The sequence below is a fragment of the Carlito syrichta genome, unplaced genomic scaffold, assembly GCF_000164805.1.
Source record: "Carlito syrichta isolate Samal-C Ts95f unplaced genomic scaffold, Tarsius_syrichta-2.0.1 Scaffold256582, whole genome shotgun sequence".
Taxonomy (NCBI): Eukaryota; Metazoa; Chordata; class Mammalia; order Primates; family Tarsiidae; genus Carlito; species Carlito syrichta.
The window spans coordinates 440,608-463,753 of NW_007200678.1; the positions used below are offsets into that span (position 1 = coordinate 440,608).

Sequence of the window (23,146 nt, forward strand, 5' to 3'; positions counted from 1 at the left end):
ACTGAGGCGCTCAATGACTCCCCTTTACTGGCACACATGGAAATGCCACAGACATCATTCACTGGTGGTGGGGGGATAGGTCCTCAAACAGCACTTTCCCTCCAGCCCCAGGAGGCCCCCATTGCCCTGTTCCTGTAGATACTAGTGACAGTTTGAAGGGTGGGTGGCATGTCTGAAAACCTGCCATTTCTGTCTTGCCCACATACTGAGACACGCTTGACCTGTTTGGAATAAATGGTCAGAAGGCAAATGGTCTGAGCCTATGTCCACAGCTGGCAGCAAAACCCATGGCTCTGAGATCAGCCTCAGCCCCACCCTTTCCTGACCACAAACTACAATAGCTGGACGGAGCCTGTTTTCTGGCCCTTTGTTCCCTTTCTGGGTGCCCTCATCTGACTTTCCTGGGAATACAACCTCAACTCCTGTCTGCCTGCCCCATGGACCGTGAGTTCCCACAGACAGCTTGGGCTCATCCTTGGGTATCCCTGGCCCAGTGCTATGCCTGAGCATGCTGAAATTCCCATAAATATGCTGGATGATTTAATAAACACTGAAATCTCACCAGGAACCCCTATTCCTCTCAGTAACACAAAGTTTCAGATCTTTTTCAGCCCTCCTTACTTCAAAGCTTACCATGTCAGTGTCCCCTGACTCAGAGCATGGGAGGACCCCAACCTGGCACCCTAATTCCATAAGGTGTTGAAGTCTGTGAGGCATAATTCATATTTCTCCTAGGTACCTTATACTCTGCGTCTTGACCCATTGGAGTGAACCATGAAGATGCTAGGCTGGTGGAAAAGGTTTGGGGTCCTCAACCATATTACAGAGAAACTCGTGTACAAAACATGCCTCCCCAACAGCCTTCACACCTCCCAAATCCAGATTTCCTGGAGGAAGCTGAGAAGAAAGCTCACACCAGCCCCCTCTGGAGCCTCAGTCAGGTTCCTCGGCCACCTGTCTTCTCTCTCACGCCCATCTGTCCCTGACTGTGTCCTAACCGCCCCCCCACCCACCCCCAGCTGGAAGATAGACAACTGGGACAACCAAGTCTGACAGTGGGGATGGAGGGTGAACTGTCTCTGTTGGGGCAGACAGGGCCCCTCTCTCTCTTCCCCAGCCCAGGTAACCTGAGCCCAGCATTGTGTTCATCCTGGAACAGCTGAAAATGCTGTGGTCAGACAGCTGAAGGGGTTGGGCTGGACTGGCTGGGGTGGGAGTGTAAACTGTTATATGACACCCAGAGCCCATCTCTCTCTGTCCTAGACCTGAGGAGCTGTCGCGTTCCACCCCTGTCACTGCAGAGGCTGAGGAGCTATGCATGGGAGCCAGAAGCTGTTGCTGCTCTTGCTGCTGTTGGCTATCTGCCTAGGTGGGACACAGGGGAATCCGGGCCCAGGGAGGCCCAGAGCAGTGGGGTAAGGCCTCAGGGGATGGAGGGCTTGAGGGCTATTGGGGCCTGCCCTAGCCCAGCTCCCCGAGTCTCCACTTCACAGACCCCGGGGCTTCCCCTATTTCTGCCTCAAAGTCCTGGTGGCTAGGCTCACAGCTGTCTGTTGTAGGGGCCCAGGGCCGGAACCAGGAGGAACGCCTGCTTGCAGACCTGATGCACGACTACGACCCCCACCTGCGGCCCGCTGAGCGTGACTCAGATGTGGTCAATGTCAGCCTGAAGCTCACCCTCACCAACCTCATCTCTCTGGTGAGCCTCAGGAGGGAGGAGGAGGCCAGTGCAGGAGGAAGGAGGGTGCCCCACAGTTGGGGGGGCCCTGGTCAAGAGACTGGGGACCGCTGGGCCCCATCAGTGGCCTGTGGAACTGGCACTTGCTGAGGGAAGGAGGTGTGTGAAGGAAGTGTGTATGAGTGTATATGTGTGAGTATGCAAAGGAAGTGTGTATGTATGAGTGCGCATGTGCATTGAGGGAAAGAGGTGTGAGTGTGTGTGTGTGCATGAAGGAAGTGTATTTGTGAGACAGCACACACACATCAGCTGAGCCCTTCATTCTGCATCCCCAGAACGAGCGAGAGGAGGCCCTCACCACCAATGTCTGGATAGAGATGGTAAGAGACCACCTGGACCCTCCTTTCAGAGCCCCAGGCCTCCTTAGAGCTCCATGTCACCTCCCTGCCTCTTCTGTACCCCTGGGCTGGACTCTCATTTCTGGCAGCAGAGAGCAGACACCTGGCAACCGCCTCTCCCTCCACAGCAGTGGTGCGACTATCGCCTACGCTGGAACCCACAAGACTACGAAGGCCTGTGGGTGCTGAGGGTGCCATCCACTATGGTGTGGAGGCCAGACATCGTGCTGGAAAACAAGTGAGCAGGGGCACAGGCTGGGGCCAGGGGACAAAATACAGAGGGTTAGGGCCCAGCAGAACAAGGGAGCTCTGGTAAAAGAGAAAGCTGAGCAGAGGGTGCAAGCCGGGCACCTGTGGGGCTGGGAATGCTCAGACAGAGTAGGAGCTGAGGACAGGGTCCTGGGCATGGCCTCTGATTCCAGGGAAGCAGTCTAAATCTTATGTCAGGCTCCATCTCCTCTGGGTTGGGCCATCTGGGTGGGCTACTCCCCTCCCTGTAACATAGGACCCCTGACAGCTCCTACAGAAGCTATAAACAAGACAGGAATGACAGGCTCTTGGCTCAGGGTCTGGCACATGGAAGAGCTTAACAGATGCTAGTGCTACTATTACCATTACGGTTATAATAACTATTAATGAGTCAGAGTCTCACTCCATTGCCCAGGCTGGAGTGCAGTGGCATGATCATGGCCACTGCAGCCTTGACCTGCTGGGCCCAGGTGATCCTTCTGCCTCAGTCTTCCAAATAGCCAGGACTACATGCACATGCCACCTTGTCCAGTTAATTTTTTTATTTATTGTAAGGTCAAGGTTTCACCATGTTGCCCAGGCTGGTCTTAAACCCTGGGATTCAGGGAATCCACTCTCCGCCTCCCAAAGTGCTGGGATTGCAGACATGAGCCACCATGCCCAGTCAATTGTTATAATTATTATTAAAGAAGGTGAGAGAAACAGAAGCAGATATTAGGAGGTGGGGCTCAAGGGAGCCAGTAGGGGTGGCAGGGAGATCGCTGGGGAACATAGTGGTCTTAGTGTGGCCCAGTGAGGGGGTGGCAAGCTGGGAGCGATTGGTGTTCCCAGACCCCATCCACACAGGGCAGAGGGCTTGTCTTGGGTTGTAGGGTCTCACTGGGGCTGTCAGGACTGAGCCCACAGCCCTGTGGCCTGATCTGTGCACACAGTGTGGACGGTGTCTTCGAGGTGGCCCTCTACTGCAATGTGCTCGTGTCCCCTGACGGCTGTATCTACTGGCTGCCACCCGCCATCTTCCGCTCCTCCTGCTCCATCTCAGTCACCTACTTCCCTTTCGACTGGCAGAACTGCTCCCTTGTCTTCCAGTGAGGCCATTTGTGGGGTGGGGAGGACTAGGAGAGCCACTCTAAGAGGAACCTTGGTAGGGGTGGGCGATGTGAGGCTTCTGCCCTGGATTCCTGCAGCACCTAGAGGCCAGGGGCCTAGTTTCATCTCTCTCAGGCCTCTGTGCCCATCTCAAGCCAAGACACCCGGAGGTGCCCAAGCTCTCCCTGCCAAGCCTGAGTCCTCTCACTCATCTTCCTTGGCCTTGGTTTCCCTGCCTCCCCCACAGGGAGAAGTTCATGTCTGTGGTGGGTGGGTAAGAAAGTACACATACAAGTCCATGGGGGCGATGGGGCTGTCCTATGAGGGAGAAGTCCTGGCAAGAATCTGGCAGGAGCCTGTATGCAACCACAGCTCGCCTGGGGGGGGGTCCTCTGGCCCTCAGTTTCTCATAAGAAAATGGGGGGGGGGCTAGGTGAGGGTTTTCCTGTATTTTAGAGGAGCAGTCTTTTCACACACACACAAAACTGTCCATAACAGACCCAAAGGGCCCTCTCTTGTAGACATGCATTTTCTACATTTAATTATGTCCCTCACACCCCAGTAGAGTGGGAGGGATGAAGACAGAGTGGCCCTGTGCCCTGCAGCCAGGTGAGGGCACCTCCAGGTTCTTCGACTCAAACTCCAGACCCCAAAGAACCTGAATCCCCTCTGCCCTCCACATCCCACCACCAAGGTTTTCTAAAATACTCAGACACATGGGGCTGCATTTATTGAGGAAAAGCTGCCCACCACTGCCCACACATGACCATCCCTGTGTCCTCATGACAGACCTACCGCCCACATTCAAATCTAGCCTCTTTCCTCGGTGCCTCCCAGGTCTCAGACCTACAGCACCAGTGAGATTGATCTGCAACTGAGCCAGGAGGATGGCCAAACCATTGAGTGGATTTTCATTGACCCTGAGGCCTTCACAGGTAACCTCCACCCAGGGGCTTCCCAGGTAGCCTCGCCCAGGGCTCCTGCTGGATTCAGCCATGGGGCAATGCCAGGCCAAGGTCATACCCTTCCACATAACTCAAAATGAAACTATAGTAAACCACAAAGCAAGTTTTTTTTTTTTTTAAGTCCAACAAAGTTCTGACATTCCCCATGGTAATGACTCCAATTTTGGAGGGAGGGGATCAAGTGTCCCATCTCCAGCCCCACTTCTGTCCAAGGGTGCCCTTCTGCTGGTGCTAGGGTCACTTGAGCTGCAGGGATCTCCGGCCCTTACTCCCTGCGCCCACCCCTGCCCACCCACCTGCAGAGAATGGGGAGTGGGCCATCCGGCACCGTCCGGCCAAGATGCTACTGGACGCAGCGGCACCGGCTGAGGAGGCAGGCCACCAGAAGGTGGCATTCTACTTGCTCATCCAGCGCAAGCCCCTCTTCTACGTCATCAACATCATCGCCCCCTGCGTGCTCATCTCCTCTGTCGCCATCCTCATCTATTTCCTTCCTGCCAAGGGTACCTGGGGCCCATGGCAGGGAAGCCATCTGGCAGCACGGGGATACTTGGGAGGCCAGGGAGGATGCTGCCTGGGGCAGAGTGGTACCACAACCCAGGACAGGGGCAGCAGGCTTCTCCCAGGGTGACAGGTTCCTCTGTGGGTGGGGGAGGTGGGGACCTGCTCTGAGGGTCTCTTGGTCATGGGCAGCTGGGGGCCAGAAGTGTACAGTCGCCATCAACGTGCTCCTGGCCCAGACCGTCTTCCTCTTCCTTGTGGCCAAGAAAGTGCCCGAGACCTCCCAGGCGGTGCCACTCATCAGCAAGTAAGGCCGGCTCTGAAGCCACCCGCCCACCCCACCCTCCCTTCTTGGGGTCTCCTGCCCTCCCCTTCCCCCACCATTCTCAACTCAGGAGACCTGAGTGGAGCAGCTGCTAAGAGTGGGGAAGGCATCTGGGTGGGGGGTACCTAAGGGCCACCGCAGCCCCTGTCCATTCCTACCCCAACAGGTACCTGACCTTCCTCCTGGTGGTGACCATCCTCATTGTTGTGAACGCTGTGGTTGTACTCAACGTGTCCTTGCGGTCCCCGCACACACACTCCATGGCCCGAGGGGTCCGCAAGGCAAGGCCCCTCCCTGCCTGCTCCCGTGTCTTCCTCTGCACCCATCCCTGGCCAGTCAGCAGTAAACCTGCCCTGTGTGACTTGACATATGTGCCAGAATGGATTAATAATAATACTTAGTGTTTACTGGGTGCTGGGGATATTACAAATATTAACTTATTTAATCTTCATAAAACTATAAAGTGGGTATTAGAATCATCTTCATTTTACAGATGAAAAAACTGAAGCACAGGGAGGTTAAGAAGCTTGCCCAAGGTCACACAGCCAGAAGGTACAGGAGGCTGGACCTTCTTTGCCTGGGCAGTCTGATTTCAGACTCTGTGTCACCTGCAGCCCACAGGCAGCCATCAGCTGGGACTCTTGTTAAAAATGGAGATTCCCAAGCCAGAATAGCAAGTGGCTGGGGACAAGAATCTGTGTGCTTTTAACAAGTGCCCTGACAATTCTGATGTGCACAAAAGCTTGGGGGCCCAAGTTCAGCCTGGCTGCTGAAGCTCAGCCACCCAGAACACCCTCTTCCCAGGTATTCCTGTGGCTCTTGCCCCAGCTGCTGCGGATGCATGTTCGCCGCCCACTGGCTGTACGGGACGCCCAGCCCCGACTACAGAATGGCTTCTCCTTGGGGTGGTCAATCATGACTGGGGAGGAGGTGGACCTCTGCCTGCCTCGCAGTGAACTCCTCTTTCGGCAGCGGCAGCAGCACGGGATGGTGAGGGCAGCACTGGAGAAGTTAGGTGAGGCACAGTGGATGTGATTGGGGACACTGCTCTTCAGGGACCCCAGCTGCAGAGCCATGCACGGCACATGAGTGTTAGACAAGTATTCAGGTTGGAAGAGGGCCGGAATCCCTAAAGGAAGGCCACTTCTCTGTTTCTCCTCCAATGTACTCCCACACCTGACCACCTCTCCCCTTCAGAGAAAGGCCCAGAGCCAGGGATGAGCCAGTTCTGTGGCAGCCTGAAGCAGGCGGCCCCAGCCATCCAGACCTGTGTGGAAGCCTGCAACCTTATTGCCCGTGCCCGGCACCAGCAGAGTCACTTTGACAGCGTAAGCCGAGTGGGGTGAGGAGGGGGATGAGTGCCTGGGCTTGGTTCTGGGATGGAGGCGAGACCAGTGGGATGGCCAATGGAGGGAAGTGGGATGGGAAAAGCGGAGCTGGGGACAGGGAGGAGGAATCTCAGGGCTACGGGACCATGGAAGGTGCCACTGGGGACTCAGACATAGGCAAGAAGGGTCCAAGGAAATGGAGAACAGAGACCTGCTGATAGCCTAAGGACAGTATAGGGACCCATGGCAGACTTGGTGCCACTGCTGGTCATCCCACACCTGCCTCCCACCATCAGGGGAATGAGGAGTGGCTCCTGGTGGGCCGCGTCCTGGACCGTGTCTGCTTCCTGGCCATGCTCTCACTCTTCGTCTGTGGCACTGCTGGCATCTTCCTCATGGCCCACTACAACCGGGTGCCTGCTCTGCCATTCCCTGGAGACCCCCGCTCCTACCTACCCTCGGCAAATTGAGTCAACCAACTGCTGCTGGGCACATGGGAGTCATACATGTGGATCACACAGAATCTTATCAGCCAAGTTCTGCTGCTGCTGAGGTCATGAGTGTGCTCCTTGAGAAGTGTCCTTCAGGCCTGTGAACCAAACGGCTCTGAGAAAAGCTTGGGAAATAAAGAGACAGCTGTAGTCCTGGAATGGCTGGAGATGGTCTGTGGTCAGGGTACACTGCTGGAGTCAGCAACCACGTAACATTGGCCAGCTTCTGGCACTAACCACTCCCCTACTCCCCTAACTCTGGCAGAGCATTACTAAATCCCTTAGTTCTGAAGCCCTAAGGACTCTGTTTTGTATGTCACCTCTGTATCGGCAAAGTCCTACCCCTTCAAGCTTCAGACTGGCTCCCCTTTCACAAGTTCTCCCTGAAGGAGAGCACTCAAGAGAGGTATGAAGAGCAGCAGCCAGTGCCAGTCAGCATCTCCTTCCCCTGCCTTCGGGGTGCTATAAGCACCCAAATACTCGCCTGCACTAGTGGCCCTTCCATTAGTGTTTGTTGTTGTTGTTGTTGTTGTTGGCCACTGGTCACAAAACGATTTCTTAAGTTTTGTGAATTTTTTTAACTGTTAAGAGCTCCTCACAGCATTATAGATAAGCAAGAGTCACTATTTCCCCATGTTTCATATTGGCAAATTGAGGCTCAGAGTAGAAAGGACTCTCCACATCACCAAGAACTAGCATTAAACAAGAACTGGAGAGTAGATTTCCTGACTCTGACCCTATCTGACACTCAAAGAGAGACTCTCTGGCCTGAAAAACAAACCTGTCTTCCCAAAGGATGGTTAAGACAAGGGAGAGTTAGGCAGGGAGGCTTAGAGTTAACAGAGAGCTACTGGGTTCTGCCTTCTGGGAGAACTTGATTGGCCTCCCTTGTCCCCACTAATCAGGAAATAAGACAATAAGCAGAGAGGTCTTCCTGAGGGAGAGGCAAGGCCCTGCTCTGAGAGAACAGCTGGTGCCTGAGTCCTGCTGGTGACCAGGGTGCAACTATGGGTAGGTCACTTATGCTCCCTGAACCTGTTTCATCTGTAAATATGGGCACAAATATCAGTTCCTATCTACTTTCACCACAGCATCAAAAGTGTGAGTAAAGGTAATCAAAAATATAAGTGTCAAATAAAGGCCTGACAATGGGACATGCTGCGGGGAGAGAATCCTGGAAATACACCCTTTCCCCAAGCACAGGATTGCTGGCTTTGGGGCAAAAATCCAGTGTGTGCACATGAACAATGTGTTTGAAGCAAGAATAAAATTAGAATAGAGTCCTAGTGGGGTGATGATGCAGAAAAGACCAGGAGACAATGAGATGGTGGGACCACCTCAGATTCCTGTAAGCCCCTTACTAGCTGTGTCACCTGGCACAGGTCTCTCAGCCGCTCTGAAAACCTCAGAGGGCAGATTAATTCTGTGTCTCCTGGTACACAGTAAGCACCCAAAGATTAATACGAGCTGCCCTCACTATGGATTACTATGTCTTAAGCCTAGCACATACTGTGTTGTGGTATCCACACAGCAACCTGAAGAGGTAGGTACAGGTATACCTTGGAGATATTTCAGGCTTAGTTCCAGACCACCACAGTAAAGCAAGCCACATAAATTTTGGGGTTCCCAAGTACATATAAAAGTAATGTATACAAGTGTATATAAAAGTTATACTGTACACCGGAAAGTTATGTTTCTTTTTTAAATGTACATACATTAAAAAATACTTTATTGCTAAAAAATACTTTATTGCTAAAAAATGCTAATGATCATCCGAGCCTTCAGCAAGTCGTAATCTTTTTGACGGTGGAGGGTCTTGCCTTGATGTTGATGGTTGCTGACTGACCAGGGTGGTGATTTCTGAAGGTTTGGGTGGCTGTGGCAATTTCCTAAAATAAGACAGCAGTGAAGTTTGCCGCATCAATTGACTCTTTCTTTCACGGCAGATTTCTCTGTAGCATGCAATGCTGTTTGATAGCATTTTACCCACAGCAGAACTTCTTTCAAAATTGGAATCAATCCTCTCAAATCCTGCTGCTGCTTTATCAACTAAGTTTATGTAATATTCTAAGTCCTTTGTTGTCATTCCAACAATGTTCACAGAATCTTCACCAGTAGATTCCATCTCAAGAAACCATTTTCTTTGCTCATCCATAAGAAGCAATTCCTCATCTGTTAAAGTTTTATCATGAGATTGCAGCAGTTCAGTCACATCTTCAGGCTCCACTTCTAATTCTAGTTCTCTTGCTATTTCCACCACATCTGCAGTTACTTCTTCCACTGAAGTCTTGAGCCCTTCAAAGTCATCCATAAGGGTGGGAATCAACTTCTTCCAAACTCCAGTTAATGTTGACATTTTCACCTCTTCCCATGAATCACGAATGTTCTTAATGGCATCTAGAATGGTGAATCCTTTCCAGAAGGTTTTCAATTTACTTTGCCCAGATTCATCAGAAGAATCATGATCCATGGCAACTAGAGCCTTATGAAATGTATTTCTTAAATAATAAGACTTGAAGGTTGAAATTACTCCTTGACCCATGGGCTGCAGAATGGATGTTGTGTTAGCAGGCATGAAAACAACATTAATCTCCTTGTACATCTCCATCAGAGCTCGTGAATGGCAAGGTGCATTGTCAATGAGCAGTAATATTTTGAAAGCCATCTTATTTTCTGAGCAGTAGGTCTCAACAGTGGGTTTAAAATATTCAGTAAACCATGCTGTAAACAGGTTTGCAGTCATCTGGGCTTTGTTGTTCCACTTATAGAACACAGGCAGAGTTGATTTAGTATAATTCTTAAGGGCCTTAGGATTTTCTGAATGGTAAATGAGCATTGGCTTTAACTTAAAGTCACCAGCTGCGTTCGCCCCTAACAAGAGAGTCAGCCTGTCCTTTGAAGCTTTGAAGCCAGGCATTGACTTCTCCTCTCTAGCTATGAAAGTCCTAGATGGCATCTTCTTCCAATAGAAAGCTGTTTCATCTACATTGAAAATCTGTTGTTTAGTATAGCCACCTTCATCAATGATCTTAGCTAGATCTGGATAACTTGCTGCAGCTTCTACATCAGCATCTGCTGTTTCACCTTGCGCTTTTATGTTATGGAAACAGCTTCTTTCCTTAAACCTCATGAACCAACCTCTGCTAGCTTCAAACTTTTCTTCTGCAGCTTCTTTACCTCTCTCAGCCTTCATGGAATTGAAGAGAGTTAGGGCTTTGCTCTGAATTAGCCTTTGACTTAAAGGAATATTGCGGCTGGTTTGATCTTCTATCCAGACCACTAAAACTTTCTCCATATCAGCAATAAGGCTGTTTCGCTTTCTTATCATTCTTGTGTTCATTGGAGTAGCACTTTGAATTTCCTTCAAAAACTTTTCCTTTGCATTCACAACTTGGCTAACAGTTTGGCGCAGGAGGCCTAGCCTTCGGCCTATCTCAGCTTTTGACATGCCTTCCTCACTAAGTTTAATCATTTCTAGTTTTTGATTTAAAGTGAGAGATGTGCGACTCTTCCTTTCAGTTGAATACTTAGAAGCCATTGTAGAGTTATTTATTGTCCTAATTTCAATATTGTTGTGTTTCAGAGAATAGGGAGGACTGAGGAGAGGGACAGAGATGGGGTGCTATCTGCTGATGGAGCAGTCACAACACACACAACATTTATCATTAAGTTCTCCGCCTTATGTGGGCATAGTTCTTGGTGCCCCAAAACAATGACAATAGCGACATCAAAGATCACCGGTCGCAGATCACCATAATAGATACAGAAATAATGAGAAAGTCTGAAATATTTTGAGAATTACCAAAATGTGGCACAGACACGAAGTGAGCACAAGTTATTGGAAAAATGGCCCTGAATTCAGCTTTCCTCACGCACTCAGGAGCTTGGGCAGGTCATCCCTCCGCTCTGAGCGATAGACCTGCTGGGCTCACAGTTGCCACATTTTTCATTTTGTGAAGAAAAAAAAAAAGGCAATATCTGCGAAGCGCAATAAAACAAGGTATGCCAGTACTACTGTGTGGGAGCGCCACTGCAAGAAAGAGCCTCGGGAGGTATGGGAGGTCAAAGAGATACCGGAGGGTGCGGCCCGCCCGCACGAGAAGTGGAGTAGTAATTTTTACCAAGCAGCGACTCCAGAGCCCGCGCTGTCAACGACGCGGTGCTGCCTTTTCCCCGCTAGCCGCTGCGGGAGGGGGCCAGGACGCGCTCCTTTAAGGCGGGCGGCTCACAGGGAGCAGACAGTGACAGGGACTCCACTGAGACCAGCCGCTCGCCTCGCCGGTGAATCCAAGCCTCTGCGCAGCCGCCTTTGGTTAGAGTCCTGAAATAGCGGCCCCTAACCCGGGCTGCGCGCCTACGTTCCGCGGCGCTCCGCGAAACCGGAAGTGGCCGGGCTTAAAGCAGAGGGACCAAGTGGAACGGAAGTCACTCCGTGAAGCAGTGGCGACAGCGGCGGCGAGAGGATGAACAACAAGTTCGACGCGTGAGTGGCGCGTGGCCGCCCCCCCGGGTCCCCTTCCCCCAACCGTTCCCCGGCGTCTGCGCCCGCTGAGGCCTGGGCGGCGCAAACTCTACCGGACCAGCTTCCTTCCCAGGCTCGAGCAGCGGCCAGACGCAGCCTGGGCCGGCGGGGAGGAGGGGGCTGGGGAGCAACGGGCACAGGGGTCCTGGGGACCCCAGGGCCCTTCGGACTCAGGGCGAAGCGTGGGGCCCGAGGGAGGGGTGGCCATGCCGACTGGAAGGAGGAGATTTTCGGACGCCACGCCCGCAGGGGTGCGGGTTGCCAGCGACGTGGAGGGGTGGAGACCTCGGCGGTTTGAGTTTTTCCGCAGCCTTGCAGCCTTGCCTCCGAATCCACTTTCCTCACACACTCATTCAGTGGCTTGGGCAGGTCACCTCTCCGCTCTGAGCCTCAATTTTCTCATCTGCAAAGTGGGGACGGTAACAGCCTGTGTCGCAGAGTTGCAAAGATGCAACGAGGCAATGTGGCTGCTGCGCTTAGCACGGTTACGGAATTCCCATCCTTTCAGAGACTTCCTACTTCCTTTCTCCTCCCCCTTCCGTTCCCGTCTTTCTACACACTCGCCAAGAGCTAGGTATACTTTGCCGTTAACCCCTCCTGCGCTCTCTAAGTACCCACACTGATTCCTAATTCCAGCATCACAGTTTGGAGGTACAGAGAAAATGCGAGAGTGTTTTTTGCTTACTTCCGTACAAGAATTGCATCTTGAGGTAGATTATGTTCTTACCTCCCTTCTAGTCGTCTAGTAAATCTGTCTCCTCATCCGAAAACCTTGATTTCTAGTCCCAGATCCACCAGTTACCGTTGTTTGACCGCAAAAAAGTTACCTAGTCTCCGAGCCATTGTTGCCCAAACCACATTACTGGTTAGCACTCTGCTGCTGCTCCAGCATGTGATAAGGATCGGATCACACTCAGCAATGCTTAAAGGTACTTGTGTAAATTGCTGAATATTGAGATATAAATGTAAGGTGGAGTTGCTGTTAGTTTAGGTTATGACATGGTGCTGTTGGTGGAAAAGTGGGGTTTTCCCAGTACAGTGAATGTTGGTGTGCGCATTCAGGGAGCACTGGATTGCCAACACTCCAGGGAGCTCCTTGGGAATGTTTCCTGGTTGCTGAAAGGTCTCTGCTACTTGAGAAATTCTTTGGCAGATTTCTTTATCCTGCTGCTGAGCTGGGCCCATCCCTATATGAACCTCATTGCCATCCCATTGTCATAAACCCTGCAAAATCTAGCTCCAAATCGAAATCCTCTCTCTGGAGCTTTCTGGAACCCTTCTACCTCTTTCTCCACTGATTTGGACAAATCAAATTTCATTCTAAGAAAACTTTATGGGTCATCTAACTCAGTGCTACTCAAAGCATTTAGTGGTCTGCAGTAAGGATGGTAATAATGGGTTTTAACAGGCATCTTGCTAGGTACCTTACATGTTATGTCTACTCTAACAACCTTGTGAAAGGAGATCTTGTTATCTCCTTTTACTGATAAGGAAAATGAGAGTCTCTGAGGATAAGTAATTTGCCCAAGATAGCAGGAAGGGCTGTCCCAGGTTTGTTGTTTAACCTTGGTTCAAGCACCTTGTGATGAAAATTAAATTGGGTCTTTTTTCTAACTGTCTTTCATGATTCACGAATTTAGGTCATTTTAGTTCCCTCCAATTATTAACTATTATACTGAACCAGGATCTTTTAACATCTGTCCTCTAGCATAGCAGGAAGGAAAAAAAAGCTTTCTGCCAATTGAAGACAGCACTTTCCCCTAGATTCTTTTTGTTGCTGTTGTTGTTGTTCATATAATAATTCTGTAGTCTTTATCTTTATACCATTGTTACATATTTGGAGTCTGTGTTCTTCACCACATTGCTCCTAAGGATGTATTCCAGTTTGCCAGAATCCTTCTAAAAAGTCCAGTGCCTGGAGCTAAGTATAGTAGTATACGCTGATGGACTCAGCTTAAAGAAGAACTCTAACCTCCTTTACTGTGTGGACCCTACTTCTGTGAATACAACCCAAACCTAAGTTTGTACTTGCTTTTGGGGATGGTGGGTAGGCCCATCAGTTCCTTAGGTCCCATTGCCATTGATCCTATCAATATGTAAAATCCTAAGATACGCTGGGCATAGTGGCTCCCACCTATAATCCCAGCACTTTGGGAGTCGGAGATGAGAGGATTGCCCAAACCCAGGGGTTCAAGACCAGCCTGGGCGACTTGGTGAGACCTCGTCTCTACAACAAATAAAAAAATTAGCCAGGCGTGGTGGCATGCACCTATAGTTCCAGCTACTTGGAAGGCTGAGGCGGGAGGACCACCTGAGCCTAGCAGGTCGAGGCTGTGGTGACAGTGAGCGTGCCACTGTACTCCAGCCTGGGACACAGAGTGAGACTCCAACTCAAAAAACAAAAAACAAAAAAAACAAAAACCCTAAGATGCTTTCACAAGAACTGCAGTCTCAACTTCATAAACTTGGTTTTCCCATCTAGAAGCCATACTTGATTTTGTTCCTATTCTATATAATTTGCTTTTTATTCCATTGTCTGAACCACTACTTGGCACTCATTGCTTTAATTTTAGAGATCCATTCATTAAACAGAAGTTTGTTTTATCATGTTGAAGGTATAAAGATGATTTGAACCAAGTTCCTACCCACAAGGAATTGATCTAGTTCAGAGAGTGAGGACATACCTGGGTAGAAGCTTAGGGAGCTGACTGAGGTGCCACTTAGTCTGGACGGCCTCAGAGATACTAATTGCCTGCCTGAGTTTATGGACCACTGATTTTTTTCAGTCTGAGTTGTATCTTGTCTCAAATCCAGCTTTAAGCTTTGAAAAATACCCTCTGGAAAAATAGAATATAAAAAAATGTAGACTCAGAGGGCGGGGTGCTTGGTTAGCTCTACCCTCAAGAAATAACAGCCCTAGATGAAGGTCCATTAGGGTTTCCATTTACTGTCTTAGAAGGGGTGGAAAATGGTCCAGTGATCACAGTAACTTGTTTCTTCTTTGACATAATAATTTCTCTGTTTCCTAGTAGTGATTAGCAGCAAAACTATTAAAAAGAAAGGAACTTATATGCTTTTCTTAGGGCTAGTAAAAGTGGGAGATTCTGGGGTGACAAGGGATCCTCTTCAACCAAGATCTAACAGCAAGGGACTTCAGAGGCTTCAGAGGGAGTTGGAAGCTAAGAAGAGGGAAAATTGGTTGGCATTTCTGTGGTGTCCCCTAAAGAAGAGAGTTAGTTAAGAGCTGTCTTGGGCCTGAGCTGTAGAAGAACTCATGAGATGTTCTTGATTAAAAGACAAAAACTGACCAAAATAGTATAGTTGGGACAAGCTGGGCTTGGTGGCTTAGCCTGTAATCCCAGCACTTTGGATGGCCAAGACAAGTGGATTGCCTGGGCCTGTGGATTCAAGACCAGCCTGGGCAACTTGGTGAGACCTCGTCTCTACAATAAATAAAAATTAACCAGGCATGGTAGTGTGCACCTGTAGTTCCAGCTACTTGGAAGGCTGAGGCAGAAGGATCACCAGAGCCCAGCAGGTCGACACTGGGGTAGCCATGAGCGTGCTACTGCACTCCTACCTGGGCGACAGAGTGAGACTCCAACTCAAAAAAAAAAAAAGTATAGAGGGGACAAATGCAAACATTTACATGGGGAAGTTCAGAAGAGGGGAAACTGACTTGACCTAGGTTAGGAGGTTAGGAAATATTTCTAAGAGAAAGTGGTCCTCTTGCCCTGAAGTACAAGTTAACTAGGCTAAAAGGAGCTTCTTGAGAAGAGACCACATGAAGAGCCTAAGAGAGGAGTGAAATTAGGGAATTGCACATAGGTTGCTAGAACTAGCATGAAAGAAGTTTGTTGGGACCAGACAGGAGATGATACTGGGACATGTGGGCAGAGCAGGGGCCTTTGTGCCATGCTGAAACATTAGTATGTACATGTACCTTATATCCCCAGCTAGATCCTTAGGTACAGACACTCTCCTAGGTGATACACACAATAAATACTTGGTAAATGTTGGTAATTTTTAATCTACAGGACTTGTGTACCAGATAGGCTCCTTTTGAAAGGGAAACCAAGCCAACTCAGGTTTAATAAAGGGAGAGTGAGGGAGTATCAAAAGCACAGATAGTGATCTCCCAGAAGTCCAGGGAGACTGAGCTAAGCCAAAGAGATAGCCAACTAAACTCTCCTCTCCACTTTTTCTACACATCTGCTCCATTCTCTTTCCTCCTACTTTCTCTGCTTTTGCTCATTGTCTTTATTCCCTCATGGCTTTTCTTGCATCTGGCCATATGGCTGCCAGCTCCTGAGTCTGTGATCTTTCATCTCCTGGGTGAATGCTGAGGGAGTCATCTGCTCATATTTTTGAGGCACAGGTTATTGGCCAGGCTGGAGTGCCCTTTGGTCAGGTGTCCTTTGTAGTTGTGTCTTGACCAGGGTGGGAATGGGGAAGTTCATGGCACAAGGCACTACCTACTAAGTATATCCTACAGCTGGGGCTGTGAAATGAGCAATACATGACCAGCTCTTCCATTCGAATATTTATTGTGTGCTTTTTATGTACTAGTCACTGGAGATTCATGGGCAAAGAAACAAACTATGAATACAAAATACAGCACATTTCTGTGTCTTTATAGGATAATATCTGGATTATAATTTATAGTACTATTGTTGAGAATTGCCTGATTTCATTTGAGAGATGAGAAACCAGAAAGATGATTTCAGGAAAGAGCCATGATGAGTTCATGGGTCAGCTCTAGAATAAATGCCATTCTTACTAGCTTTGTGAACTCACCTTCCATTTATCTTCTTGTCTGGATCCAGTGAAAGGTAGTTGGCTGCTCCTGAAAGAGTAGTCCCTAAAGTACATTTGACACTGTGCTTATGAAGCAAGAACACATTGATTCCTTCCTTCAGTGATTTGTTTTTTCCTTTTCATTTAACATTTATTCAGCATTGTCTTGTACTGCTTGTTAAGGCAGCAGCATCTTGTCCTGGGTGCTGGAGATACTGAGATGAAATTCAAAACTGCTCTAAGGGAACCCTCTGTCTCGTAGGAAAAGCAGACATGGGAGGAGTGGCGCTGTAGGCTGAAGGGTTAGTGTTTGCAAATGGCACTGGTGTAGAAACATAGATTGCTAGAGGAGAATGCCGGCTGGCGGGTGTTGGATTCTAGAGGATCTTACATTTCATTGCTCTTTATCTTAGAGGGTGGGCATCAAGGGGTGAGGGGCGATTGAGAGTTTGAAGCACGGAAGTTAAATGATCAGATTTGCACTTACAAAGATAATGCTGGTGGAAAGATGGATAGAGGATGAAAAACTTGTGTCAAAGAGACCAGTTAGGAATTTCTTGTATGATTAAGTTGTCAGGAGAAAAGGGCCTGAACAAAAGTAGTAACAGAATAATGGGAGAGATTGTAAGGAGATGTGGCATATACATGGTAAATTTTTAATCTTTATTTGTACTGTCAACGCGGTTATTTAATCCAGAAACTCTTCTCATTATTGGCTTCATTTTTGGCAAAGAAAAGAATCCCTTAAACAGTCCACCTTACTCCCTTTAACTGCTTCTTTGTGTGGTTTGTTAGAAAACTGAAGGACAGTGTTTTCTCGAGTTCACAAGTTAGCTAATGGGCATTTCATTTTTGTCTAATCCTCCCAATTTGCCTGTCTACATTCTTTTGCCCTTCTCTCATCTCACAGTGTCTTGAGTGTCTTCAGGTTGGTTATATGGTAGTTCGTGTGACTTGGTGGCTTTGTTAGGTAAGCAGGAATCAGCTTTGTCATAGGTTGACATTGTATTGCCTTCCTATTCAGCTTGAAAGATGACGACAGTGGGGACCATGATCAGAATGAAGAAAACAGCACACAGAAAGATGGTGAGAAGGAAAAAGCGGAACGAGACAAGAATCAGAGTAGCAGCAAGCGGAAGGTGAGTTTTGTGCTACACAGATGTAATTGCCTTTGAACTTGAGACTTAGTTATCTTGTGGAATCTGTTTATCTGGAAGATACCAGATTAACTTGATGGCATTCTGTTTTGGAATATCTGATTTTGTTCTCAAAAACAATTGTGGAATCACTGAAATCCATTTTGGGACTTACAACTTTTCTCTTGCCAAAAGACAGTTGAGTTGCTGCCTTGCCTGCAGCATTCTTGCTTGACATGGGGGAGATTAACCCTAGAGTTTAACAAAGCTATTAGCTACTTCATAAACTGCTGCCAAGTACTTCAAATACTACATATCCCTTGAAATTTTAGACTCTTTAATCAGCAATAGTATAAGTTGAAGTGGCTTGGAAAAGAGAAAATTTAGAGAGTGAGAGATAGTTTTTTCCTTGAAATATCAAAGTCATCATTAATTAATTTATTCTACAGTGTTGAGTGGCCTCCAAGGGCAAGCATTTATGCTAAGCACTATGAGGACACAAAGGTGAATGAGATTGTGAAAGGAGCTTACATTTACTAGTAGCAGTATTAACAATACTGACATTTACTCTGCTAGGCACTGTGCTGAGCACTTTATATCTACTAATTCATTTGATCTTCTCAGCAACCCTGTGAGATGGTTATTATTATTTTTCCCATTTTACAGGTTAGAAGATAAGGCACAAACAGGTTGAGCAGCTTGTCAGTGGTAAATGTCATAGAGGAGGTAGTGCTTGAACTGGGCACATGCTGAGATAAGATACAGACATAAATATCTATTATTAATATGAGAAAAAAAGTTGTAAAAGTCATAAGAACACACAGGAATTTAGAATGAGTTAACCACTAAGGAAATTTACTGTGTTTCCTTCACCAGTTGACCTAAGTTCCCGAGGTCAGATTTGTTTGTTCTTTGGTTTCTTTGGTTTCTCACTAGATGTCTGTTGTTAACATGTAGGTAGGCAGAATCTTGGACATATTGCAGGTTATTAAGGTTGTATCCTTTTTTAATTGTGGAGAAACAGTGACACTGAAAAATGTTCTCTCAGTCTCAGAGCATGTGACAAATGCCCGGGATTAACACACCTTCTGTACTTCCCAGGCTGTTGTCCCTGGACCAGCAGAGCATCCCCTGCAGTACAACTACACTTTCTGGTACTCCAGGAGAACCCCAGGCCGTCCCACCAGCTCACAGAGCTATGAGCAGAATATCAAGCAGATTGGCACCTTTGCCTCTGTGAGTATTTAGTGGTTTAATGGAGTGTGCCTTGATAGTACATTCATACCTGTTTGGTTTTTTGTTTATTTGTTGAGTCGGCATCTCACTCTTGTCACCGAGGCTGGAGTGCAGTGGCACAAACATGACTCACTGCAACCTCAAACTCCTGGGCTCAAACAATCCTCTCGCCTCAGCCTTCTGAGTAGCTGGGACTACAGACATTCACCACCACACCCAGTTAATTTATTATCATTATTATTATTTTAAGAGATTTAGAGATAAAATTATTATATTAGTTTAGGATCTTGCCATGGGCTCAAGCATTTCTCCCATCTCGGCCAAATTCCAAAGTGCTGGGATTACAGGCATGAACATAGCACCTGGCCTATGCCTGTATTTATATCATGATGTTTATTTTCCCTTCTGATAACCTACTTAAGATTCTGGTTTCCTTCACCAGTTGACCTAAGTTCCCGAGGTCAGATTTGTTTGTTCTTTGGTTTCTCACTAGATGTCTGTTGTTAACATGTAGGTAGTAACAAATGTGAGAATTTAAGAATTGATCAGAAGGGCATAATACTAAAGCACAGGTTTGGTTTTTTTATTTAGGTAGATATTTATGGAATTCCATTATGATGGATATGGAATTTTATAGTATATGGTGTCTGTCCTTATGAAGTTTGGCGGTAAAGTCAAAAGTAAAGTTCTAAGGTTTCTGTTGTATTTAAGAACCTCCCATTTGGGTTTTGGCTATGTTAGTGATTGTGCATAAAGCAGCATCTTTTTCCTGTGTTCAGAAAGAATATGAAATCTCTCATCATTGTTTATGTGGGTACTGTCAGTTCATAGAGCCCAGGCTATGTCTCATCTTCCTCCCAGTTGGGTTGGGTTGTGTACCCTGAGAAGCTGTCTGCAACTAGCACTATCTTGTTCAAGAAATCTTTTATTATGTACCTTCTGTGTGCTGTACATTCTATCTCTGGGACAAAATCAAATGCAAGATTTGTCAATTTCTTGACATTACTGAGGTTTTAGTCCTGTTTAAAATGCAGAAACTAAAAAGAATACTGTAAAAGACAAATGACTAAAGAGGAAGGGCACAGTAATAGGCACTTAATTTGTGTAATATTCTTCAATCACTTCGATAGCCCTGTGATATCAGTGATATTATCCATATTTTACAAATGAGGAAAGTGAGACTTAGGTTAAGTATCTGATCTAAAGTCTCAGGTCAGTCATAATTGACTTGATTAATTTGGGGAGGCAATACTGAACTCAGATTGGGTAGGCTGTGAAATTCAGATTCCAAACCCCATGCAGTACACCAAAATGCAAATCTAAAAGCTCCAATTTTTAAAATGTTGCTTACTAGGCAAACTGTTTATTTTTGCATTTAGTATTAATCAGATATCCATAATTAACTCGTAATCAGACCATCTGCTTAATGTGAGGCCAACTGCATTACTATGCTGAGTTGATGCAGTTCTAGCCCAAAGCAAATATCTTGTTTAGTTAGCCTGTGCTGCCTTATCATTGGTAAACATAGACTGTTTTGAAATATTATAAATAGCTTATACACTGGTTTATATTTGGTTCAAGAAATGTTTGTTGAATGAATTCAAGGCCCTAATAGGTATCTAAAAGGAATTGAGGCATAGAGCCTGCCCTTAGAGAAATAAAGAATGCCCAGGAATTTCTAGTATAGGGTAGACAATGAGTGGTGCTATAGGAAAGGCATAGCTAAAGAATTCTTGGAGTTCAAAGGAAAGGAGTTGATCCCAACTTGGAGAATGCTGCCTTGGAAGAGATGGGTTTTAAAGAACTTAAACAGATGGTGAAAAGGAATTCTTGACAGAGGGAACAATATAATTAAGCTTTTGGGCTGGGTGCAGTGGCTCATGCCTGTAATCCCAGCACTTGGGAGGCCAAAGTGGGAGGATCACTTGAGGCCAAGAGTTCGAGACCAGCCTAGGCAGCATAGCGAGACCTCTATCTCTATTTTAAAATAACTAAATAAAATAAAAGAATTAAACTTTTGAACTATCCATGCATTTCTAACATTCCTGAATCCATCCCAAAAGTTTTGATTGCTGTGTGGGAGTGTTAGACATTACAGGTAAAATGGCAGTCATTGTGTTATGTACAATTGGTTGAATAGTCAGAGGATCAGAGAAGAAACTGGCCTGGGGAGGTTTTCATTAAGGATTCTGTTATTTTGGATTATGCCTATTTCCAGCATTTTTCTTTCTCTCTTGTAAATAAGTATGTATGGATTTACCCAGCTTGTGCAAGGGGGGTTTTGCTTTTAATTCCTTTTGGTATATATGTTCAGTTGAGTGGTTTATCATCAGCACCATCTTGGGTTCACACTTCTTCAGTACTCACTGGATTTGTGACAGAGTGTTTAAAATCTGGCCAGGTGCAGTGGCTCACACCTATAATACCAGCACCTTAGGGGCAAAGGCAAGAATATTGCCTGAGCCCATGGGTTCGAGACCAGCCTGAGCAACATGGTGAGACCCTGTCTCTACAATAAATCAAAAAAATTAGCCGAGTCTGGTGACACATGCCTATAGTTCCAGCTACTTGGAAGGCTGAAGCAGAAGGATCGCCTGAGCCCAGCAGAGCCTCTGACCTCCAAAATAAAAAAATAATAAATAAATGAAATCTGCTGTTATGTGATTCAGGGCATTAGGATATGGTTCTCAGTATTAAATTCCTCACAAAGAAATAATTACACTGTGAATTTTATCAAATTTAAGGTGATATTTCTCAGTGTTCCTTAATTCTAATCTAGTAACATTTAAAAGTTACTGAGATGGTTACTAAGGTTAAGGTTACCAACATTTAAAAGTTACTGAGAAGGGCTAATAAAAAGGTAGTGTCTGGAAATGGGAAGAGTGCTGGAGTTGGGTATCACTTCTGATGATTGGCTTTATGGGCTGAAGCAAGTCCTGAAACCATTTTCTCAACTATAAAATGAGTAAGATAGTTGAGATACTTTCTGAGGTTATTTCTATATTTCATATTCTGAGTCTGTGGATTTTTTTAAATTTCAATTAGAACTTTCAAAACTTTTAAAGTTTAATAGTATTTTCAAGCTGTTTAACTTCATCTCTTTTGTCATTTGTATTATAAGATTGTGCAGTTTAACTGTAAGATCAGAGAAGATCAAACTGTTAAAGTGATTGTTGACAGGGGCATGGTTGGTATACTTTCTCCCCACCACACCACTTCAGCTTCTAATTCACGGTGAGCCACTAGTTCTAGTGAGTGGACGTTGTTTCTTTCAACTGTGTTAGCGTGGATAAAGGTTTAGATTATTGATCATTGTATTCATATGACCACTTAATATCCCAAATCACTACATGCAGTTAAGCTTAGCAGCTGCTAAGATATAAGGGACTGCATTGAAGTCCTACAAATGGCATTAGTTCTGGACTTCTTTTTGATATGTAAGACATATCCAGTGTTCCTGTTCCAGAGAGAAACTGAAGGGACAGCCGTTTCACACAGTGTAAGGTTGATTTCTCCTGAGATGCTACCCAGATCTAGAAGTATGACCTGAATCTGTCTGCTCAAAATTCATTTTCAGTTACTCAATTATAGTGTCTTGCTGTGTGTTTATTTAGAGCCTCCTCAGCAGTGTGTTGCAAATACCAACTGTTTTCTCTTTCCTCCTAGAGTGTGCCTCTTTGGTGGTCAATACTTAGTTGGTGTCTTCTGTGATAAGGAAATAAACTCTCTTGTCAATACATTAATGAGCCTATAGTCCCAGGCTGAGGCAGGAGGATCACTTAAGCCTAGAAGTTCCAGGCTACAGTGAGCTGTGATCATGTAGCTGCACTCCAGCCTGAGTAACACAGCCAGATCCCATCTCTTTAAAAAAAAAAAGCTGGGCGCAGTGACTCACACCTGTGATCCTAGTACTATGGGAGAAGGAAGAGGATTGCCTGAGCCCAGGGGCTCGAGACCAGCCTGGGTAACTTGGTAAGACCTTGTCTCTACAATAAATCAAAAAATAAAAAATTAACTGGGCATGGTGCACATGCTTGTGTTTCTAGCTACTTGGAAGGCTAAAGCAGAAGGATCACCTGAGCCCAGCAGGTTGAGGCTGCGGTGGCCATGATCGTTGCCACTGCACTCCATCCTGAGCGACAGAATGAGACTGACTCAAAAAAAAAAAAAAAAAGACACTAATGAGAAATGGGACTATCTTGAATATAATATAAATAAGCATACATTTGATAGGAAAATGTGAATCTAGTTTTCTAACAGGATTGTGAAGGAGAGGCAAAGAAAAGCATAACTTTTCTAGCCAAGAAGGGGGATTTTAGCTGTGAGAAGCTAAGTCTTGTTTGACTGTTCTGGCCTTACCAACTACACCATGATGTAGCATAGAAGTAGTAGTATACGTGGTTGATTCTATCACTATGCTTCATAACTAAA

The 23,146-nt window shown here is 46.6% G+C and overlaps 2 protein-coding genes across 10 annotated transcripts in view; both read left to right on the forward strand.

The window, feature by feature from the left end:
- Positions 1-1,294: 1,294 nt before the first annotated feature.
- CHRNG (cholinergic receptor nicotinic gamma subunit) lies at positions 1,295-7,453 on the forward strand. Of its 2 annotated transcripts, XM_008052105.1 has the most exons (12): positions 1,295-1,369; positions 1,560-1,699; positions 2,014-2,058; positions 2,205-2,314; positions 3,258-3,413; positions 4,252-4,349; positions 4,682-4,882; positions 5,073-5,187; positions 5,372-5,486; positions 6,010-6,220; positions 6,403-6,533; positions 6,830-7,453. In XM_008052105.1, exons 1-12 carry the CDS (start codon positions 1,315-1,317, stop codon positions 7,001-7,003), a joined length of 1,551 nt encoding a protein of 516 aa, XP_008050296.1. In that variant the 5' UTR covers positions 1,295-1,314; the 3' UTR covers positions 7,004-7,453. The 2 variants fall into 2 exon arrangements, with proteins under 2 accessions (XP_008050296.1, XP_008050297.1); XM_008052106.1 differs by lacking the exon at positions 3,258-3,413 and having other exon boundaries at positions 1,315-1,369; positions 6,830-7,003.
- Positions 7,454-11,359: 3,906 nt separating this feature from the next.
- The window catches only part of EIF4E2 (eukaryotic translation initiation factor 4E family member 2), a 30,076-nt gene continuing 18,289 nt past the window's right edge, over positions 11,360-23,146 (forward strand). For 6 of the 8 annotated variants that reach the window (XM_008052109.2, XM_008052110.2, XM_021709567.1 and 3 more), the window contains exons 1-3: positions 11,360-11,507; positions 17,368-17,482; positions 18,581-18,715. In XM_008052109.2, coding sequence (XP_008050300.1) covers positions 11,488-11,507; positions 17,368-17,482; positions 18,581-18,715 — 270 coding nt within the window. In that variant the 5' untranslated portion in view covers positions 11,360-11,487. The remainder of the gene's footprint in view (positions 11,508-17,367; positions 17,483-18,580; positions 18,716-23,146) is intronic. The other 2 variants (XM_021709569.1, XM_021709570.1) reach the window with 2 other exon arrangements.

Bases quoted from the DNA above. Each gene is read 5' to 3' on its own strand.
- CHRNG (XM_008052105.1), top strand. From the start codon at position 1,315: ATGCATGGGAGCCAGAAGCTGTTGCTGCTCTTGCTGCTGTTGGCTATC. The intron at 2,059-2,204 runs GTAAGAGACCAC...CTCCCTCCACAG, and splicing joins CCAATGTCTGGATAGAGATG to CAGTGGTGCGACTATCGCCT. The intron at 6,221-6,402 runs GTGAGGCACAGT...TCTCCCCTTCAG, and splicing joins GGCAGCACTGGAGAAGTTAG to AGAAAGGCCCAGAGCCAGGG.